The following is a 24,518-nucleotide window of genomic DNA, read 5'->3' as shown; positions in this document are numbered from 1 at the left end:
CCTTTATCAAGCCCATCTTTGCATGAAATGTTCCCTTGGTATCTCTAATTTTCTTGAAGACATCTCTAGTCTTTCCCATTCTGTTGTTTTCCTCTATTTCTTTGCATTGATTGCTGAAGAAGGCTTCCTTATCTCTTCTTGCTATTCTTTGGAACTCTGCATTCAGATGCTTTTATCTTTCCTTTTCTCCTTTGCTTTTCACCTCTCTTCTTTTCACAGCTATTTGTAAGGCCTCCCCAGACAGCCATTTTGCTTTGTTGCATTTCTTTTCCATGGGGATGATCTTGATCCCTGTCTCCTGTACAGTGTCACGAACCTCGTTCCATAGTTCATCAGGTACTCTATCTATCAGATCTAGGCCCTTAAATATATATCTCACTTCTACTGTATAATCATAAGGGATTTGATTTAGGTCATACCTGAATGGTCTAGTGGTTTTCCCTACTTTTCTTCAATTTAAGTCTGAATTTGGTAATAAGGAGTTCATGATGTGAGCCACAGTCAGCTCCTGGTCTTGTTTTTGTTGACTGTATAGAGCTTCTCCATCTTTGGCTGCATATAATATAATCAATCTGATTTCGTGTTGACCATCTGGTGATGTCCATGTGTAGAGTCTTCTCTTGTGTTGTTGGAAGAGGGTGTTTGCTATGACCAGTGCATTTTCTTGGCAAAACTCTATTAGTCTTTGCCCTGCTTCATTCCGCATTCCAAGGCCAAATTTGCCTGTTACTCCAGGTGTTTCTTGACTTCCTACTTTTGCATTCCAGTCTCCTTTAATGAAAAGGACATCTTTTTGGGGTGTTAGTTCTAAAAGGTCTTGTAGGTCTTCATAAAACCATTCAACTTCAGCTTCTTCAGCGTTACTGGTTGGGGCACAGACTTGGATTACTGTGATATTGAATGGTTTGCCTTGGAAATGAACAGAGATCATTCTGTCGTTTTTGAGATTGCATCCAAGTACTGCATTTCAGACTCTTTTGTTGACCATTTCTTCTGAGGGATTCCTGCCCACAGTAGTAGATATAATGGTCATCTGAGTTAAATTCACCCATTCCAGTCCATTTTAGTTCGCTGATTCCTAGAATGTCGACGTTCACCCTTGCCATCTCTTGTTTGACCACTTCCAATTTGCCTTGATTCATGGACCTGACATTCCAGGTTCCTATGCAATATTGCTCTTTACAGCATCGGATCTTGCTTCTATCACCGAAGCAAGTTGTCACATCCATAGCTGGGTATTGTTTTTTCTTTGGCTCCATCCCTTCATTCTTTCTGGAGTTATTTCTCCACTGATCTCTAGTAGCATATTGGTCACCTAATGACCTGGGAGTTCCTCTTTTGGTATCCTATCATTTTACCTTTTCACACTGTTCATGGGGTTCTCAAGGCAAGAATACTGAAGTGGCTTGCCATTCCCTTCTCCAGGGGACCACGCTCTGTCAGACCTCTCTACTGTTACCCACCCGTCTTGGGTTGCCCCGCAGGCATGGCTTGGTTTCATTGAGTTAGACAAGGCTGTGGTCCTAGTGTGATTAGATTGACTAGTTTTCTGTGAGTATGGTTTCAGTGTGTCTACCCTCTGATGCCCTCTTGCAACACCTACCGTCTTACTTGGGTTTCTCTTAGGCAGGTTTCCTAAATGTGCTTAATTCTAAGAATCACCTGTTTTCTTGTCACATCGATTCTTAGCAAGAAGGGGCCATGGACCTGGAAACACTGAGAAATGCTGTTTTAGAAGATAGAATATGTGTTAGATTTTGTCTCTGTTCTTGAGCAACTTACAATTTTTTCTGTGTCTCTAAGCCTCATTTTTTTTTAAATCTGTAAAATGTAGATAATAATGTTTTCCTTGCCAGTTTTCAAGGCAAATAAAAGAAAAATGTCTTCAGAGGCTTACTGGAGCTTGTAGATTGTTTAAGATATTGTTTTTTATGTGAGGAATGGTGGTTGCTTTGAGAAAGAAAGAAAGTGAGGAGATACAAAGAATTAAAAAAAACTTCCATCTTCTCAATGTTCTGTTTTTCAAGTTTATATTCTGGATTTTATTTGTTAAGAGGATGTGAAATATTCCTTGACAAATTTGTTTTCCACTGGTTATTCTTGTCTTCCTCCAAACCAGCGATTTATTCCAAATCTTTTAAATCATATCATAAACTCATACCTCCAGCACTTACACTATAACCCTTGTGTCCCAGATAAATGCCATTGACACTGCCTTAAAGGGTCATGCATGGCACCTTGCATTTGCGCAGAGAAGTACTTGTTGAATGAAGTGATAAAAGAATGAATCTCTAAATCCAACCTCATCTCTTTCAACTATACTCATGGCTAAAAATCCTATGTCCTTACTTTTAAGGACACTTGAAGAAAAATAGTTCATCATCCCTTTTATTTTTTTATGTTAACAACATCCCTCTTCAAAAAACACTTCCCTTAACCTTAAATCTCTCATGTTGGAGTTTAGCATGCTACCATATTTATATTTTCAAGTTACTTTTGTTCAAATGAAACAAATTGTCTTTCTGTAGTAATCTTTAGCTGGGAATAATTTTCCTTTCTGTGATAATTAGCTGCTTTCAGTAATTTATTTTTTTGATTCATTTAGCAGCAGCAACAGAAGAACCAGAAGTGATTCCAGACCCAGCCAAGCAGACTGACAGAGTGGTGAAAATTGCAGGAATTAGTGCTGGGATTTTGGTGTTCATCCTCCTCCTCCTAGTAGTCATATTAATTGTAAAAAAGAGGTAAGACCTGATTTTGTTCTGTCCCACTCATTCACTGTTTATGTCACGGTTACTAGTTTTCAGACACTTCTTTGTTTCCCTGAGCTCTTTTTAAATGAGAATAAACAAGAATTGAATTTTAACAATATTGCCAGCATCTAAGTATATTTCTCCTGCTTGGAAAATAAATTCTAATTGATTATTTGCAGTTTAATTTTGGATATAAAATATGCTTTTGTCAATTTAACCTTGAAATCAGTGTATGAATTAAATTCCTCAAATGCTTGAGATATTAATGTATCTTATGTTTTGAAGTTTTTTTATTACACATGGCAAAATAAGAGTTTATTATGATATTTGTTCTATGAATTATTGTGTACTTTTACTATTTTTCTAAATGCTGACTATAAATAAGATATGAGAAATATGGACATTATTTTATGAAGTTGTATTTAATATTCACTGACTAAATACTTTAGCACTTTAGTATGAACCATTTTTTTAAATTGAGCATTAGTGTTTTATACTATATCAATCAATATCGCCATCTTCTGGAATTATATGAAGATATTAAGACCTACAGGAATTTAAATTGAATTATATTTGGTAGATTAAGGTATACATCTACCAGAAAGCATTTCAAAGAATACAGTTTTTATAATTTGAACTTTTTCTTATACTATAAAATATCATTATCTGTAAGGCATTGTTTTAGAAGTTAATGGAACTCTCCAATCCTTCCAATCATATGTTTTAAACAATATTACAATCTGGAAGGATTACTAAAAAACCTTTGCTGAGTATAGTTCTAAAATATTGGTGTACAGACGTATTTCTCATTCATTAATTATATTGAATATAATAAAAGATGTTGCTTACTTTATACTAAATCATATACTATTATGATTGTTATTTTGTACTCAAAATAAATCATTAATAATATAGATGACTCATACTACATGTTTAATGATTCCATAAGAGTTTATTTTAATGTATTGCCTCTTTACAATTACCCCCTGGAGATATATATGTTGGAGAAGACACATCTGCATTAGAAACATTAGGTATGCATTATAGTGTTTTGTGTTAAATTAGCTACATACGTGCTTTCCCCAATAGTGCTTTCTCTTTTTGCTGTTGTCTACCTCTGTGGTTGGAAATTATATCATATTTGAGACAGGAAGGTTTAAACATTTTACTAATAAATTTGCCAATCAAGAGCAATAAAATCATTGAATACAACTTTCAGATCTTATGTTTCTACTTAGTTTAAATTTATATTTTGAGAGTTAAACTAAACTCTCTCTATTTAGAGAGTTAACTTTGCCTTAGAGTTAAAAGTATTTCAGCTACTTCAGGCTGGATATGAAAACATGAAAATGGCCTCTGGTTATGTCTTAGTTAAAATTGGGTTAATACTGGTTTTATTGGTTAATTATTTGAAAACACTTATTTGTTGTTGTAGCCTTTCTAACCTGTGGCTGTTTGTTTCAAAAATAACCAAAAATGAAACATAAATTTTCTAAAGTACATCACAACAATCTCTAAGCATGATTTTTGTGTGTGGTTAAAATGCTCTGACAACTCTCTAAAACTGCCTAATGCATCAAATTCTTTTCCTGGTTCATGTTTTAAATGGTTGGATAAAGAGCCTCTATATTAAAATGTGTAATGTTTGAGTTTTCATAATTATGCTTTAATTGATTGTCTTCTACTAGAAAGTATGCTAGGGTTTTTGTTTTTTTATTTTTCTCTTCCTCATCACTACCTCTAGGACTAGAGAAGTTGCAACTTTATAGGTAGATAAAGTTACATGCTTAGGTATATTATCTTCTATATAATACAACCAAGATTCCCTTACCTATCTAAGAAACCTCATAATAACTTTTAGTTATATGTAGTATATCACACATATATTATATATGATTTAACCATAAATATGTTTATTATACATACACAAAAGTATAGGTATTATAACAATGTTAGATAGGATCAAAGTTAACAATTTTAGTATATCATGTAGTCTCCCTATATGATATGCTAATATACAAATTTATAATAAAAATAATGGAAAAGCAAATCATTTTAGCCTTGCATTATCTTTACTTTTATGAGAAATTGTTAATTTCTCAAGACTTTATCTCTTACTAGGAGTAATATGCGTAGGTGTATTTCTCACGTTGAAAAAAAATTCTGTGTATTTTTGGTTGTTGTATAAATAAATGGTTTGGAATTTAGTGAAATTCTGCAGTGAAGGGTATATATAAAGTAAGTTTTTAGGCTAAGAAAAGGGATATTGCATCTTTCAAAACGCAAAGTCATTTTAATTTAATCACTGTTGAATTATTTCCAAATGTATGCCATTTTTTCATTGGTTATGTATTATTTTAAATTTGCAGCATGAATACATTAATAATTCCAAACATAAACTTGAAATTATGTTTCAGTACAGTAAATGTATATGATATCATGGTCACATACATCTGCTGTAGAAATACCTTTGTGCATATATAGTATATGGTACATATGTATATTCACATAATATATGTATGTACCTGTATATTAATAAGATATGACTTATTTATAGAAATTAATGTGTCATTCTGCATATATTCTATATTAACCTAATAGATCTTTGTTTTATAAAGAAAAATAGTCAATTTAGTGTAGAAGTTCTATACACAGCTATTCCATCTGTCATGACATTTAGATGGTAATGGATGATATTATGCTTAACTGCATGTTAAAAATACACAATCCATTTAATTTTTCAATTTTTTGGCTATAGAAAAGTCAGCATGTTATTTTTTCCAAATTATGTATTTTAAATTTTATTTTCTATTGCATATCTGTCTGTTTAATTGCATGGCGAAAAATATCTAACCAATGCATGAGCAAATTGAAATCCAACAAAAGAAAACATGAATTTTATTTTATTTTATTTTACTTTTTAACGCACATTTTTCTGCTTTATTGAATGTGACAGAGTCACGCTTTTCATTCACCATTGCTTCTCTTTTTCCACTGTCTGTGATTTGCTTGCCAGGAGGAGCTACTATTCTTACTCCTACTACCTGTAAGTAGAAAATGGGTGATATACGACTTTACATGTGTTAAAGATGCAGTATCCCTTTTCAAAAAACACAACAAACCAAAAAACAGAATGTTTGCAATTTTTATGACTGCAAAAAATATATTTTTCTGGACTCTAAAGCTATAAAGTATACCTATTAACCTATTTTATTAATAGGTTATTTTTTAAAAGGGATATTGTATTTCTGTATGTTCAGCTACTTTTAATTTTTATTTATGATTTTCCATAAGTAGTCATAGTCTATATCCCAAAACATCATTTACATACTTAAGTCAAACCTGTACATTATCGATATGATATCTTACTCATCTGGTAGAGATAGTGGTTGCAATTCACTAATACCTATTTTTACATGTGTGTGCTTTAGTTGCTCAGTCGTGTCCGACTCTTTGCAACCCCATGGACTGTAGTCCGCCAGGCTCATCTGTCCATAGGGATTCTCCAGGCAAGAATACTGGAGTGGCTTTCCTTGCCCTCCTCCAGGGGATCTTCCCAACCCAGGGCTCGAACCCAAGTCTCCCCCATTGCAGGCCGATTCTTTACCGTCTGAGCCACACTGTTATATCTGAAATAATGACCCAACTGATGTATTCATAGAAGAACATTCAAAATGCCTTCACAGAATGCAAATCAGGTCAGGTCTGACTGTGATAACTTCTCTCCACATTTCCAGGAATCTGGGATCGGTTGTGACTTCAGAACACCTTTGGTTTAGCTATGTAGGCAATCAGTATGTTCTGGTGAAAATGAATGGATAAAAATTATAATGTGGCAGTGATAAATAAATAAATCTTTTTAGAGAAGAAATTTCAAGTTTATTTATTATGACTTAAATAGGACACTGATTTTGTAAAACCAAGACCAAAAAAGAAAGAAAGGCTGTCAAACTAAACAAAACATAATAGGTGTTACATATCCTTTTTTGTGCTCCAAAGTTTTAGCTCTTCCTATGCTTAAGTATGAAATGCTACTCTTAATGAGGAAGGAGAGTGTTGTCCAGTCTGTTTCACTAATCATTCTCAGCTTATTACCTTAAATTCCAGTGTATACATTCAATCCAAAGGAACGATACAACAGAGTATTCTTGGTCATTGCTTGATCAATATTTGATCCACCAAATTTTGAGAGTCAAGGATTTTGATTAAGAATTTGGAGCATATATCCCACAGTATTTACTTCACTAAGTAAATTTAAGTTCGCTTTACAGAAAGATTTGATGAGAGTCTCAATGACTTTAACAGAATTCTGCCAACAGTTTAAATATTATAAACATTTGTCTTTTTAATATCTGATAAAATAAGCAGGTGTAAAGTAACAGTGCTCCTAGCTTATTGTGATGGATCATAATATCCTTGTTAAATCATGTTTGATGAAGCCAAAGGTAATTAAATGTACCGTTTCATACAATGATGAAGCACTTTTCCTCTTTATAGCCCACCCATATATCCACCTGCAGAAGTTTATGCTGTTGGCTGCTTTGATAATGAAAGTCATTTGCACATCTGTCAAACTCAAGTAGTTGCAAAATGATCTGTTTAACTGTCCTGAAGCGTACATTATATATGCTGGTTTCTCAGATGGAGACAAAATATCAAACATGCAAGAATCGATAAATATTTAATTATGAGAACATCAGTAAGGTTACCATTAGCCATCCATTTATCTATAATATCAGGATTGGATTGCCTTTTTATAGATGTGTGGCATTTCTGTATTCTAGACTATGTATTAGGCTTTGATACTGTTACTGAAGTACTTAGGGTTCCTGGCATTATCAATCATAATTAGAAAAAATGTTCAACAGACTTATGTATTTAAAAGCTGCTTAAACAGATCTAGTGAAGCAAATCTAAACTAGACAGTTTTTAAAAGAAATGTAGAAATAAATTATTGTAAAATTTAAAAGAAAACCAGATGTAATCTTTGAACTAAAAATTCATTGGCATCGTCATAGTAACTGTCAGTTCTTGATCAAAGCACTTAACTCTGGTGATAATATTTATTTCTTTTGTAATAACCTGAAATAAAGCCTACCTCACAGGGTTGTTGTGAGGATTAAGGTATAAGAAAAAGCTGATAATACATGGTTGGCAGATACCAACAAAGGTTTTATATATATTCTCTCATAGTCTATCTACTAACAAAGTTTTGTGAATCTGAAAAGCAAAAATCCTTCATTGCTATGAAAACTTTTACCTGTCATCCATTTGACAAGTTCATTACTTCTTATTTTTTCTCAATCATAAAATGTTTAAATTATATATTTTAAGGTAAAGCCTCAAATTTTGAATGTCTTTACCATTTGCTTCAAACTATCTGTCTTCAAATTTTTACATTGTTTTTAATCCAAATTTCAAGTTGTCTTATTTTTAGCCATGTCAATCTCTCAGGATTTTTAAGGAATGAATTTATTCTTTCTTCTTATCCAAGAAACAAAGACTGAAAGTTATTTCTTCAACTTTTTTTTAAACTTTAAAATGGCAAAGCATTTGTGCTACATCCACATTCTTCTCAAATTTATAACAACTAATGTTTAACTCATAGAGCAGTGACTGCTTCATATTATAATACACATGGTAATGTGGCAATTAGAAAAAAGTAACTGGATATAGTATAAGGGCTTAGGCCTTGGAAGCAGGTCATTCTTTACTGCTTATTAGATTAATAACCTTGGGCAAGTTATTTAACTTGTCTAAGCCTCAGTGAACTCATCTATACAATTAGAAATCTCATGCCTTCTTCAGTTCATTGATCTGAGAATTAATTGAGTTAACAAATGACAAGTGCCGAGCATATAAGAGACCTAATTCATCCATTGGAACAAGTATTTAATGAGTGTCTGCTCTGTGCCAGACACTGCTCTGAGTGCTAGGGCTATATAGAGGGTTCTTCCCTTCATGGAACACACAGTGGGAAAAACAGAAGGATACTTGCAATGATAATGTGATAAGTATTATTATAGGCAGAAAACATGGTGCTTTAAAAATACCTACCAGGAAAACTTAGTCTGAGAAAGGTTATATATGCTCAGTTAGAGAAGTCTCCCTGATGAGGCAAGACAGAATTGGAAGTTAACCAGATATTAGAGATAAAAGAATATCGTAGGCCGAAGAACAAATAGCCCATAGGCAAGTCTGGGACTATCCTAGAGGTAAGTTTGAAAAGTGAAGGCTGTAGAATAACCTATGACCTACTGATGTATAATTTGTCCCATACACTCTTCCAAAAAATAGGACCACTTGAAAGAATAAGAAAATATACATATTTAGATTCATGACTTCTCTTTAAAAATAATTTTAAAATTAGAAACTACTCTGGGATCAAATGCCGATGTTCACTTAGGTAAGTTGCCCCCTAAATTGCTCTCCAATTCCCCACAATCCCCACCCTTCCTGTGCTGTCTCACTACGGGAAGCAACACTTTTATATTCCCTGTCTAAAACCTGTTAGGAGTTTTACAGAGCTTTTGCCCACTAGCCTAGAAAAAAGAGATAGATCTTTCAATGAATAGAGCAAATAATGCTGCTAAATAATGGTGGTGGTGATGGTGGTTGTGATGACGTGGTGGTGGTGGTGGTGGTGGTAGTTTTTATTATACTTTTGTCGTTGTTTTATTATTGATAATACTATCCTTATCATTGTTGCTATTTCTAAAATGTATAATGCCATTTCCATCCCTAAAGCTTAGTTTATGACTATCTTACTTAGATGTCATATATGCTATGTCAATATAATAGATATTGTTGGGTATGTATGCTTGAGGCTAAGTACTATAATTCTCAGAGAAAAATATCCTACACATGAGTAGCTATCAAATTAATAGATTAATTTTCTAAAGGAAAAGCTTTTGGACATAAATACAACTACTAAATAAATAACTTTAACATATTTGTAGTATATCAGTATATTTATTCTAGTACAGATACTAATGAGAATCAGAAAATTTTATCCTAGTTAATAATCCAGCTGAGAAATGTTATTCTTAAAATAACTAAAATATATTTCCAAGGCACCTAAACTGCTGCCATAAACTTAGAAACATAATCTGGCTTCTATAGGCATTTAGAGTCCTTTTCTTTTTATTAATATGAAATGAATTTTATATACCTTAAATAGTTTTTTAATTGCATGTTTCATCTGTAACATTCACAATGAACCAGATTGGATTTCACATCCTTGATATGTAAGATAAAGATGTCAGTGTCTGAGGAGCTCAAAAGTCTAACTCTGCTCATTTCCAAATCTCCTGTGTCATTTGTTTTGCTGCATCTGTAAGGCCATTCTGTAGTTGGCACTCTGCCATGGGATTCTGAAACATATTTTTAGGATCTGACCATGTTTATTTTTTAATATTATGATCATTTGCATAATACCTCTACACAGCATTTTCCAAACTTTTCTCAAAGTACTTTTCTTATAAAGTACATAATTTCCCCATATATTCCCGAGTGTTTGCCTTGTATCAAGCTGCAGTTTATTCTACAAATTTCCTGATTAGGTTTGGATTAATGTTATATAAATATATTTTAAAATGTTAATTCTACACATTGCATTTTTATTGAACAAAAAGGCAAAGAGTGAAGAATAGAGTTGGTCTATTTTAACTGGATGACTGTAATAAAATAAACTTGAAAAAGTAGTCATGTTATTCCCACAGAACATCTTCTGAAATTTTGATCAAGCGTGTTAATCACCCAGAAGGAAAACCAAAATTTAGCCTTAACTTGTTTTCTTTGAACAACTCTACTAAGGAAGCATTTACTTACTGTTTTAATAAAGTATAGTTATGCTTTATGATAATTTATTGTAATGATAAAATACAAGAAGTGATGAGACATTTGGGTTGACAGCTTGAGTGTTAAAATATCCATATGACAAATAAAACAATTTTATAGCAATCAACAAATATTGTTTGGATGTCAAACTTAATTCCTGAAATTATGACATATTCTTAGAGTTTCTAAAACAAATCTATATCTTTACCCTCGGGCTTTCCTGAACTACTTACTGCTGGTGTCAGTTCTCCTTCAAGCCTCACGCTAAGGTTTCCCTTTCGTATTTGTCTTGGCAGCAAGCTTGCTAAGAAACGCAAAGATGCAATGGGGAACACCCGGCAGGAAATGACACACATGGTAAATGCTATGGATCGAAGTTATGCTGATCAGAGCACTCTGCATGCGGAAGACCCTCTTTCCATCACCTTCATGGACCAACATAATTTTAGTCCAAGATGTAAGTTCTTTACCAAAATTTTGATCAATGACTTTTAAAGCTATTTAAGTTCTCTCTGAATTCAACACATTAGCTTTTGAATAGAGGGGAAATAAGACAAGAGTGGAAGAAGAAACTGGAAATAGAAAAAGTGATATGGAATACAACGGAGTTTATCAGAAGGCTTGTTTTCAGTCTTGATATTTGATTTAGTTTAACTTCAAACTGTATGAATTTTATTACTATAAGAGACATTCATACACCACTCAGATCAAATCTTATTGCTTTAAGTTAAAATATTTGATTGCCTACATAAAATTAGCTCATCAGAATTTATAATTGTTTTGTATTTGAATCTTCCATTGTGTAAGGTTAAGTCTTTTGAGATATGAGATATCATAATTCTTTCTGGGAATTATTGGCATGGGAAAAGTCATTCTATTTAATTATTCTATAGATGCCTCAAGAATTTCAGTAATAAAAAGTTAACCAGAGAAAAGAGAAATCTACATACTGTTAAGTATCTGGTGTGAAGTCCAAAAGTTTACTTGAACTGAACATTTCCTCTGAAGTATTGTTTAATGCCCCATGATCAGTATTACTGTTTATCTTCAAATTTTCTAGAATTTTGTTTATCCCATTCAATAGCACTGTGTTTATTTTGTTACTTAAAATTAAGTTCAATTACCTGACTGTCTCTTCAAATAACTAAGTGAAATTGGTACTTGAGGAAAGCAAATTGTGTTTATCCTTGGCCTTGTGTCCACAGAGGCATTTGCCACAGATCCCAGTTTGGGGAAAACTGTATAAGGAAAGAAGTAAACAATAGAAGTGTTATTTTCAATACAGATTATAAAAATATGTAGTGGTAAGACTGAGAAAATAAAGTATTTGTAGGTTTATGCATTTATGGCTTTTCAAAAGGGAATGTTTTCTCTGAAATGTTCAGCTTGGTGCAAACTTTTTAAAAATTATTGGCCATGATTTTCCCTGATGTGTACCTATATCACATTAGTAGTTAAGGATATTATAATGAGTCATTTTGGAATTTAGTTTTAATAGTGATAAGGACTTTCTGATCTGTTCTATTTTTTTTTCACTGTAAAATAAATAATAGAGAAAAACATAAAACATTGTTACTATTGAAAGTTTTGCTAAAAGGATAGATGTATCATTTCTCTAACCATTTGATTTAAAAATTAATCAATTAGAGATTTGAAAGAATTTTTGTTTCCAAAGCTTTTCTATCTAATGCCTGTATACCTTATTATGAAGTTTGAATTTAGCAGTATATCTCTAAATATACACTTATGAACTTGGAGAAAGGATTAAATCTATTTTCCAAAGTTAGCTAAAGTAGAATGAATATAATTACCTCTCCGAGTACCTCACACTGGATAGATCTAAATGCATTTTCCCCCCTAATTTTATAATCTTTATAAATTGAAGTTGAATCTTCTTGGTTTTTAAAATTGGACTGACTACTGAACTATAATTATAGATGCACCTTTCCGGGTATTTTGAGGTAACCCAAGTTGAGAAAAAGAATGGTCCCTTTGCAGGTTATAGTAATAAAGAAAGTTTAGTATTTATATTTCCTAAGAAATGACAAATCTATTGTAAAGGAAAAAAGAATATGAAATACAGCTTTAGGGCAATATATTCCTTCATGAGCTTTGTTTTCCTGCAGTGCCCAGTGATCCACTTGTGCCGACCGCTGTGTTAGGTGAGGCCCTAATTCTTTGTCATCATTTTTGCATGGATCACACCTCCTTGCATGGGTTACAGCTTTGTCTACACAGTATTCACAGTGCAGGAAGCAGTTTGATTTTGAAAATGTAGTCCTGATTTTATCAGAGAGCAATTGTGATCAACCTAATTAGATCTAGTGCATTTCAAATTAGTTGGGTATACTTTTTTAAAACAACTTATCCTTTAATTCTAGGTTCTGTTAGATTTGGAGTGAGTACAAGGACCCTTAATTATAAATATATAACTAATGTTTATATATGCAAGTTAGTAGAATGAATCCAAATGTACACATTTCAGGGGCCAGTGCTACCAGAATCACTAGTGTGTATATATATATATATATATACCTGATTTAAAGGGATTTTTCTAAATCCTCCTAATTTTATAACAACTAAAGAATAAATTTCCAAGTAAACATTTGGCATTTGTGCATTTGCTTTAGTTTTGTCTTAGTTAAGAATTTATAAATGCAGGTAAAATTGCTACAGTATTAATAATGGAGTTTTGCATTGTATATGCACTTTACATGATAAGTGTTATCTTTCAAAAAATTTACATTAATCCAAGATTTACCACTACATTGGAGAAGGAAATGGAAACCCACTCCAGAATTCTTGCCTGGAGAATTTCATGAACAGAGAAGCCTGGCGGCCTACAGTCCATGGAGTCACAAAGAGTTGGCCACGATTGAGCAACTAACACTACCAGTATATAACATCTGAGACAGCTAGTATTGCTAGTAATAAATAAGACCTTTCCAGCTGTAAAACTAAATAAATCTTTAACAATATATTTAAGAATGCAGTGAGTTTCATTTCGATTTGTACTCTATCCCTTGACGAATTACATAGCAATGATTTGACCAGCTGGCTTGTACATTCACAAGTTGTCTTATCAGTTTGTCCCCCGTGCTTCTAATATTTAAGATTTAATCAGAGATATGTAGAAATTGCCAGATAAATGTACCTTTAAAATTCCAAGTTCTCATGCTTTATATTTAAATTTCTTTGAACATAAGACATCAGTTTACACATATTTTTATTATCAATGTATTCAATGTTTAATTATATTTTCAAAATATGTTAGAACAATACAACTAACTCAGTTAAATAAAATATACCTTTTTGACTAAAATAGTTATTAAAAGTTAAAATTTTATAATACAAAGGGATATTCTAAAAGAATCTGTAAGTCAGTGTTTTCTGTCTCTGACTGCACTCTCCCTTTGATATTATTCCCACCAACTAGGTCAGGGAATTTGCCCCAAAGGATGGCCTGATCATATAGGGAAGAGCCAGGAATCATGGTCTTTGAGAGGCATCAAATTCCTCTGAAAATGTCATCTTCTGTTGAGCACTGTAGAATAAGGTCAGCATCAAGCTCATAAATTAAATTCAATGAAGTTATTAAAAATTCAAGGAAAAAGATTGTTACCTGTTAAAATTTCCTTATGGTAATATTCAAAGACATGTTGGGTCTAATACAAAGACAATTGGGTCTAATAAGTCTCAGTCCTCTTGTGAACTCACAAATATGAACTCATGAAAATATTCATAAAAAATGTCTTTGCTTCCCCTTCAATAAAATGATATCATAATTCTTACCATATCTTCTCCACAGAGCTTAGTAAAGAGAAAATGAGATAATGTATAAAGTTTAAAATATTATTGTAATAATTTTCCCATGAAAGAGGAGATTTATTTTTAAGGAAGGCTAGAGTTAACGCAACAGAGTTATAAATCTATTCATTTAAAAAATCATTGTGCGTTTTATTTCATTTTGTAAGTCTAGCTGGTTGATATTTATATTTCTTCTTTGAAAACTAAATAGCTTGTTAATCATACCAAATTTAAAAATGATTTGTTGCATTTTTCATCATTCTTGGAATCACTGTGTTTATAGGTTTACATCCAGTTTATTTTGTATTTATAAAGCAGTTTTTGAAATCACTTCAAATATTGCTTGATATTAATATCTGCTTACTGATTTAAAAAGAAGTCGGAAACTTTTGTATTGATTCATATTTTTGTTTTTCTGTGTTTTATTGCTGCATTGGGTTAAAGTCCCTATTACTGGTAAGTGTATTGCAAAGAACTCTAGAAGACCTGTCCTTCAAAGAAATATTTAAAGTTATTCTTAAATGTGTAGTAAGGATAATAATTAGTACATGTACTCTTGCTTCTAGGTGCATTGTTAGGTAATTCAATGAGGTGAGGTAGAAATGTATAGCTATTAATAATTCATGTGTGATTATTTTAAAAAATACTGCTCATTGTACTACTGTATTAAAGCTTAATGCAAAACAAAAGGCACTGTCTACCTCATATTGATACGTAATCATGTAAGATCTGAAATATGGCTGAATCCTCTGTTTCTTACTGAGCCTTTTACAAATGTAAATATTCCACTGCTCCAGCAAGTACCATGTGAGCTCTGGGTCTGCTTCACAGAGCACTGACTACCTTTATTCCAGCTTGGGTGATTGCATTTTGCCTTCCTAAGAGCCTGTTCTCTTTACTTCTTATCCTAAGCTGTATATTCTGTGATAGTGCCCCAATCAGTGGCTTCTGGATTTAATTTTACAGGGAAGATGTATATTTCTTTATGTCAGTCTATTGATTGCAGTATTTTAGCAAAGGTAGACCAACTGAGTGTCGTCTCATAGAGAAAATAGTAAACACTCGTGAATCATGATTGCTAGCAAATGTTTGTGTGTAGAGGGGTGGGAAACCAGAGTAAAAAGCATTAATTCTTTTGGGTATTTTTAGGTCACAACAGAATCCAGCAGAATTTTTTTTTAATTCATTGTGGAGTTTTAGAAGTAAATGCAAAAGAAAAAAGTACATTCAGCCTAGTAAGAGAAAATAAAGTAAATGCAATCAAGCTAAATTATAGAAGCACACAAATCTGATTGTGGGGTTCTTTTTCTTTTTTTCCTTCTCCAGGAAGAAAAAATGTTTATCATGGGGACAACAATTCATTTTTTGCCATATCCTATTTGTAGAGTTGGTGATAGAACAGGCAAATGTACCAGCACTTGAAATATGTTTAACTGTTAACTAAATATCGTTCTCTACAGTATGCAATATCATTAAAACAAAAGTTCCCCTAAGAGTGTACTTTCTCTTCTGTTAATGAGTATGGCAGTATAATGTTTGCCAAAGTAACACCCCTTAAAACATTTGTTTTTTTTAAAGATGGTAAGTTTAAATGTGATCATTATAAGCATGCTTCTTCTCGTTGTAATGATTAGCACTATGGTCATTAAAATAATATTTATTTTTCAGAGGTAAAATGTTCTTGTTCTTTTCTTCCTTCTTATGACAGAGACTTAAGAGTTTCTTTTCATTTTAAGCTAACAACACAGTTGGGATGGGGCCTGCACTTAAATGTGGGTGGTGAGGGATTTAATGGATTTGTAACTAATTGATTCATTGAAATATTGAAATATTTATTGAGTGACTGCTTTTACCAGGCACTAAGAATAAAAAGAAAAATATGACTCTTGTCTCTACATGCTAAGCATTTAGAGCTTAGTTAGAAAAAGGGATCAAGAAATAAACGATTAAAATACATTGTAAGTGAAATGAATGTAGGAGAACAGAAGGCCATGGGAACGTAAAGCAGGCGCTGTGTAACTCAGCCAAGATGGGCCATGGAGGAATTCCAGAAGTATCTAAATATTTTGTCCCAGAGACAAACCAAGGTTTCTTGTACACAGTAACCAGAAGAGTCAAAATGTATCAGCAATAAAAAATAGCAATAATAATAAACCAAGGGAGTAGAGATGAAGTGTAAATGCAAGTGTAACCTGGCTAGCAGACATAGCGGGCCATGGGCTGATTCTGTAAAATGTTCAGGTTTACGGGTCTGGAGTGTTTCATGGTAAAACGTCCCAGGTGGAAGGGCATAGTAGGACTACAGTGGGGATGGGTTGCCTATATAGGGAGGTTGGGATATGGGTGGGAAAGAATTTGTTCAATTTAATCAACAATGAAAACACCTCTCCAGTTGACAACTTGATCTTCTGGTCCCACAATATACTACTGTGACTGCAGATAGAAGAAAAAAGTCAGAACTCAGCAAAATCTCCCACTTATACTTCTTTAAAGTGGATCAGCTGTTTCTCTACATCTCACAGCATCTGTTGTCTTGCTTATATACACATATTAATAATATGCCCTGACCTCCTACCTGGAGCTGAAGTAAAAGGCTTTGTCTTTATAGGGATGCTGCCCTAGGTCTGTACTATGTTTCTTTCTTCCTCCTATTATCAGAAAGATCATAAGATCTTAAAATCTGCTTTGCATAGATATATATTAAACAAGGTAACTTTGTCTTTTTTTTAATCTTCTGGAATCTGAAACATGGCAGATGAGAACCACAGTGCTACAGCAGAATCCAGTCGTCTTCTTGATGTACCTCGCTACCTGTGTGAGGGGACAGAATCCCCTTACCAGACGGGACAGCTGCACCCAGCCATCAGGGTAGCCGACTTACTGCAACACATTAATCTCATGAAGACATCAGACAGCTATGGGTTCAAAGAGGAATATGAGGTGAAAGTTTCAATACTATGTTGAATCTTATTTCTAACCATGATACTCAGCAGAATTTAGCAGCTTTTCCTTCCATTTACATAGCAAGCACTGGAATACTCTGTAGACCCTCTAATCCTTTGTGAACAATCAAGTGGACATTTGAGGAGAAGGATGTAGATGGATTGAAAAAAGGATATTTCCAGGGGATGTAGCTGGGTCAAAATTCATTTTAATAAAAAATGCTGGATTCCATAATTTATTTTACTATGCTACTTAGAGACCAGTTTGTTAGACCTTATGTTTTCCCCACTCAAAAATCCATAGCAGACTATCTTGAGTCCTGGTGTACCTTTGCAGTGTCTGCCATTTGAATGACCTAAGCAGTGGATACTTGTCTGCCTCTTTGCGTGTTGACCCTCTGTTGAAAATAAGATCAAGCTATGGGTGTTAAATGTGTTACTTGTCACTCTGAGTTTTGTTTTGAGGATTATAGGTTGAGGGTGGCTGGGAAGAAAAACAGAGTACTCCAAATTCAGACAACAAAAAGCAGCCCCAAAAAAGGACGTGGGAAATTCTTTCATCCTTATTTCCCCTTCCTACCCAAACTAAAACAGCAAGATTATACCACAGAGGAAGTTATTTAACTAAACATCCCAATGTGCATAATATAGCAAAAAGGAAATAGTTCTTTTGCTACTTTTCACGTACCAGAAATGTCACTCTGGATTGTAAAAGAAAGTATCTCCACCACGAAACACACACAATTAAAATGAAAGAAGCCAAGGACTACTTTACTTTGAAAGACCACCAAAAATATAATACATTTAACTTCATAAGGAATCTTCTAAACATCGCCTTTTATTTACAGATTACTTGTTATACCTTAGTTTGGAAGTGAATGAAATTATTTTTGAATTTTGGATGTCGGTTTTAGATATACGCTGGAAACACTATGCTGTGGTGACAATATTGTAAAGTAATTAACCTCCAATTAAAATAAATAAATTTATATTAAAAAAATAAAACAAAAATAGTACAAGGAATTACAATATTCTATCAGAACCATTTTGTTGTTGTTGTTCACTGCGTGAGTATTCCTGTGTATCTCACTTCAAAGACCATTGGCTCTTTGAAGACCCCCTTTCTTGTGTTGAGCAAAGTTTAAGTTTTTCTGCAAAAAGATATCTATACTCATATTTTAAATTGCTGCATATGGTAATTAAACCAATCAACAAATTCATCTGTTCCAAGATTCTTGGAGATGGTGACTCTATTCAATTTTCATATGGTCTCTTGTTGTGGAGACTGAGTCCTTTTCAGGATCTTCAAAGAAACTAAAATATGATGTATTGCACATGATTTAATGAATAATTATGGGAGGAAACAGGTTTTCTTTGTCCTGTTAGAAATGCTAAAGGAAGCATATTTTTGAAAGATGCTCATTAAAAGTAGTTTTGAAGTCTCTGATGCTTTCTCTACTTCCGTCTCACAAAGTTGCAGTGATGTTAAATTTGAAATACTTTCAAGGCTCCTCCCCCCGCCCCCCGCTTTTTTCCCCCTAAAGTTGTTTGTTGTCCTCAATTTGAACTCAGTCCAATCCAAGATGAACAAGTAGGAGTCCAACAAACAAGTTTGAGGTCTGAAAATTGATCTTGTTTACTGCTGTAGGACTCCCTTCCTCCCTGAGAAAGTGGCTTTTACTATTTTAGTCTTTAAAACAGACAGACTTGATTCAAGGAAAGGAATTAAATTCAGTGTGCTTGTTAATTGTGTTTTTTTCTAGAGCTTCTTTGAAGGACAGTCAGCATCTTGGGATGTAGCTAAAAAAGATCAAAATAGAGCAAAAAACAGATACGGAAACATTATAGCATGTAAGTTCTCTTATGATTCTTGATAAATGTAAAAAACAGGTGTAGAAGATAAAGGGTAAATTTGCAGTTACTCCTTCTATGGTTTTAAACTTTAAAAATAATCCCAGAGGATGGCAGTCTGTTTATAAAGTAACCTATTTAATATTATAACAGCATTGGGTATTGGCAGCAATTCTGAAATTGTCATCATTCTCATTAATTGACTCAGATTCTTCATCTTGTGGTGATAATGTGCTGTTTGCACATAAGTGCCTGGAGGTGTCATTAACAACTGAAAATATTAGGATAATGAATATGAAGGATTTTTTTCGTGCTAAATTACTATAACTCTTCCACCAAACACATTCAAGGTGGGAGTGTTATTCCTTCCATATACCTTGTTTCCTTTCTTGGAGCCAGTGCCTGAATCCCATTTGCTCCAAGTTATTTATCATTAGGTACTTCCTCCTGATTATGTCTTCAAGGTGTGTTCATGAGATAAATAAATTGATTATCATATGAAACCGTAGGAGCAGTAAGAAAAGTGACAGATAGTTTAGCTTGTAACTAGCTGCTGATTTTACTTAGACTACTTTATTCTCAATTTAAATTATTTTACAGTCTCTTTTGAATACATCAGAGTTTAACCTTTGTGAGAGTAACCACAACTCTCACAAAATAAAAAGTTGAGAGTAGGGTTTCAAAATTCACTCCCTAATTCTGCAGCCCATTTGCTGTAAAGTACAGTGAGAAAAGATCCCACCCATTTAAAATCATGCCTAACAAGCAAAATTAGGAGTTAAGACAAGTTTAGTAATTCAGAAAAATTTATGACTCAAATGATTATTTATCAGACATTATTATCATTTCTACTAAAATTTTCCTAACTATGAAGATGCTAGTCATTGAAGCTTTCTTAACAGAATATTATCATCAAAATAAGTAATGAGCTCATTAAAGTTCTTGCATTTTTTCAAATGACTGGTATCCAGTGAAATTTTAAAAGTATATTATGGCTAATCTGTTGTTAACCACTGAATTATTTTAAGTTTCTACTAGGGTCATTGTCTCAAAACAGGGGGGAAATTTAATAGCTTTTTTTTATCCTTTAAAAATCTCAGATGATCACTCCAGAGTAATTTTGCAACCTGTTGAGGATGATCCTTCTTCAGATTACATTAATGCCAACTATATAGATGTGAGTATTTTTATCCTGCAGTATGCCTGATTTATTGACTTATATATATATATATATGTATATATATAAATCTTTTCCTTTTTACCTATAAAGTGATTGCTAGCTTTTTAAAATAAAGAACAAACTGTACACTTTTCTTTGTTCTGCGTCCTAGTACTTACTGACGTTGTTGTGCTTTCTTTCACACCTGACTTTGGTTTGGGCTGTAGATTTGGCTGTACAGGGATGTAAGTACCACTATATGTAAATAACAGCACCCTATTATAAATACTTAATGTAACCACTCTTAATTACAGTTTTTACTAATGCTTACTACTAGTTCTTTCTGCATGCTTCACCTAACTAGCCTCATACAGTATATCTATGTTCATTTTTCTGTAACTCCTTTACATGTGTAAAGATCTATTTTACCTCCCTCCCTTTTCTATGTTTAGAAAAGCAGGATCATTTTTAGCTTTTGACAATTTATTATGTACTCGAGTTTTATTTGTTGATGGTTTCTGTTTCTGGCTTTTATCCTACCCTTCCCTAAACATATGTGAGAAGCTGGATAGTATGATGTGTATTAGTGTTTCTGAAATTTTACTTTTTTACATTTGACTTCTGATGTTAAAAATGGGTAGGGAGACTATTTTGTGGTGTGTGGTATTGGTTTGTTAAGTATTAAAATTACTTAGGCAAAATAATTACAAAATTGCATTTATAAAATACACATATCACACATATATATTGAATCATAAAAATGAAAGTTTGTTTTGATATACATTCCACTGTTCAGTGTTGGTTAAGACATATGTACATGCAGATCCTTTGTTTAATTCAAGTAATTATCAAATAAAATAAAATATTTAGGATGCAGTATATTACATCCAAGAAGGACAGGCTCTGTTCATATTTCTTGGTTCAAAATCACACTGGAAATTGCAAGAATGTTAATTCATCCCTCTGTCCCTTGCTTTCCTCATCTTTACAGTGGGGATAATAACAATACCACTAACCTCATCATTTTATTGTGAGAATTAAATGAAGTAATTCATGTTGATCATTTAGCACAATGCCTAGCACATATTAAGTACTCATTAAACTTCACTATTTAAAAAAATAGTTCAGGCATACTGAAATGAATTAATTCTAAATTTGCATTACTTGTAAGGCAAAAGATAGAAATATCAATAATTACAGCAAATATGATACATTTATAGATATGCAAAATATATGTATAATTAGGATCTAACTTTTTATAATTTCTTTAAATAATAAATAATTTTATTGCATTCATTAAGTTCATGTTTTATAGTTATTTTGTGACTTGTTATTATTTACATATTTGAATTAGTGAATTTTATTAACTATAGTCTTTGAGTATATTGGTTAAATTTTCGATCATTATTTTACTCTCATTCAATATGGAAAGCTAAACAGTCTGCTCTCTAGAATAAAAATATCAACAGTTCTCTGACAAATTTGTACTTGTTCTTACCTATTTAGTTTAACCTTGGTTTTCTGCCAAGACCCTGGCAGGACATTTGGTCCTATCCAAAACATCCGTTAAGACATTTGGTCCATACCAAAACATCCTTGATATTTGCTCCTTTCCAAAATGTCCATGGAGACATTTGGTCCATGCCAGAAGTCCTTGATATTTGGTGCCATCCAATACCATTTGGCATGGACCAAGTATGCTCATGGACATTTTGGACAGGAACAATTTTTAAGGACCTTTTGGCATGGACCAAATGTCTTATGGACACTTTGGGCACAACCAAGGGTCCTGTAAATATCAACAATTTTTGGTATGTACCAAATGTCTTATAGATGTTTTGGATAGGACCAGATGGTCTGCTAACTCAAGCTTTTACTAAAACCCTTTGCTGAAGACACAACAAAGACAAAGCTCAACCCTATTAACATTTTTGCTACTAATGATCTATTGAAATTCAAATCAATTGAAAGCAACTGACAACTTATCTTTTATTTGGAGTAATTTCTTTATGAAACAATATCAAGTGCTTAACCACATAAAACTCTTGGCACACTATAAAAATAAAGAAAAATGTGCTAAACCTTTTGTTCAGGATAAGATGCATTTTTTAAAAGTTTTTTTCCCTATATATGTGTGTACCTATAATTATGTGTGTGTAAATTAATATTATCAGCACATACAAAATAGTTTTGGCAGATTCCTGAACATATTATCAAATAGAAATATTCTGTAAAAAAAATCTCAGCAGGACTTTGACTTGATGCACACATGCATTGTCCAGCTCTAACATTGGAATGTTCTGTTATTTTTTTATGGTTCTAATATGTCGTTGTCTATTTGTAATGCAGTGTGTTGTACTTTTGGATGATAAAATAAGAATTAATTTTTTTGGACACAGTTTTGCCAGGAATGAAACCAAAGATTAACATGAAGGCATAAACATTGTAGTGAAACCAAACAAAATCTATAAAGTTATTTCCTAGCAAGCAAAACTCAATTGTGCAATATGTATTCTAATCAGACCCCTTAAAATATTTAATTTTTGTTTTAATTTTACCTTTCAGATAACCTAGGTTTGAGAAGTGAACTATGAGTTCACTACTCATTTCTGGACTTTTTACTATAACTTAATCTTAACAGGTGGTTGTCTTCATCTTTTTATGCCTTCATTCATTTATTTCTGACACAGATATAAAATGATGACCACTTTGTTCTCCTATTTTAGGGCTACCAGAGACCAAGCCACTACATTGCAACTCAAGGTAAAACTTTGCCTTTTTAAATAGACTAGAATAACCAAATAATTATAGAGTAATGAAACTTGCTTAATTCATCCATATGATGTTTTCTTGCAATTCGATGAGTTAAAAAAAAATCAGCTCTTCCACTTAACACTGTTCTTTATTCATCTGTATAATACAGATTGTTTTATATCTTTAACATGTATATAAATTAAACCTTGATTTATTTTTTTAATTAAAAGTAAAATAGAAGCTGCTGGTAGTCTTTGAGATTTGGTTCTTGGTATCCGGATGTCCCAGAGCACTAGTAAACAGTGCTGGGCAGAGAAATTACTTATTTTTTGATGAAAGCAACTGAGCTCTCATCTTATATAAGGTGCCTGTTTCTTTGCAGCAGAGTTTGTTGGGCTGGCATGTAATAGTACCCAAGGCCAACATTACCATGTTGGACTGAGTTGCAACAGTTTTTTTTACAAGTCAAGACTAAAACATAGGGAAGGGCTGAAGGGAACTTAGTTGAGTTCATTCTTCGTGGAAAAGTAGAAGAAAGTGAAGAAATCTTGTTAGAGTGGCACAATGGGGAATAAAAGTATCCTAACGACCATACCAAGATACCTTTAGTTATCTCCCCAAACTGACCACTGACCATCAGATAAGAAAACTGCACATCTTACTTTATAAAAAAGGAAAGTAAAACAAAAGTTAATTTGCTGTTTTTACACAGGTTATTTTCTAAGTGTTTTTCCCATATCTTTGGAGTTACTGAGTTTAATTAATTATAAACTCTTTAAAGTTAGAAAGATCATCCATGGTGAATGATATTCTTGTTTCATGCTATTAGGGTAAAGTTTAGCCCAGTAGATGCTTTTGCAGCTCAGAGATGATACCATAAATTAGCACATGTCCTTATATATCTGATAGTTCTTGATTAACCCCTAAACTTGCACTGTTTATAAATGATGTGTGTATATTTAATTAGTAATGTCTGCCATTTGGTTGATGGTGGCATAAGACTTCCTATTTTGCTATTTACATGAAGATGAATTAAAGTAACTTAGAGACAGATATAGCCCCTGCTTCCCTGGTGGCTCAGTGAATAAAGAATCTGCCTGCTAACACAGGAGACACAAGTTTGATCACTGGGTCAGGAAGAGCCCCTCGAGAAAGAAATGGCAACCCACTTCAGTATTCTTGCCTGGGAAATCCCATGGTCAGAAGAGCCTAGTGGGCTATAGTCCATGGGATTGCAAAGAGCTGGACACAACTGAGTGGACTATACAACATCAACAAGAGTGATATAAGTACCCTAAAAACTAGTGCTATCTTCTGAATTTGAAAACACAGAAGGCAAACTGAAGCAAACAAACTTGTATACACCTATTTTTTTGCCTTTAGTGTGAATTTAGATTTGAATTGAAGTAATTT

General features: G+C 33.0%; 1 protein-coding gene across 10 annotated transcripts in view; it reads left to right on the top strand.

Annotated features, from left to right (window-relative positions):
* PTPRK (protein tyrosine phosphatase, receptor type K) overlaps positions 1-24,518 on the top strand; it is a 618,081-nt gene that overhangs the window by 567,429 nt on the left and 26,134 nt on the right. The window contains exons 14-23 of one of the 10 annotated variants that reach the window (XM_018053185.1): positions 2,606-2,744; positions 5,770-5,799; positions 10,889-11,049; positions 12,719-12,754; positions 14,844-14,855; positions 17,155-17,339; positions 19,105-19,192; positions 20,293-20,369; positions 20,579-20,596; positions 23,078-23,114. In XM_018053185.1, the coding sequence (XP_017908674.1) occupies positions 2,606-2,744; positions 5,770-5,799; positions 10,889-11,049; positions 12,719-12,754; positions 14,844-14,855; positions 17,155-17,339; positions 19,105-19,192; positions 20,293-20,369; positions 20,579-20,596; positions 23,078-23,114 (783 nt within the window). The other 9 variants (XM_018053186.1, XM_018053187.1, XM_018053188.1 and 6 more) reach the window with 9 other exon arrangements.

This window comes from Capra hircus, chromosome 9 (assembly GCF_001704415.2).
Source record: "Capra hircus breed San Clemente chromosome 9, ASM170441v1, whole genome shotgun sequence".
NCBI lineage: Eukaryota > Metazoa > Chordata > Mammalia > Artiodactyla > Bovidae > Capra > Capra hircus.
This window is presented reverse-complemented; position numbering and strand designations above follow the sequence as displayed.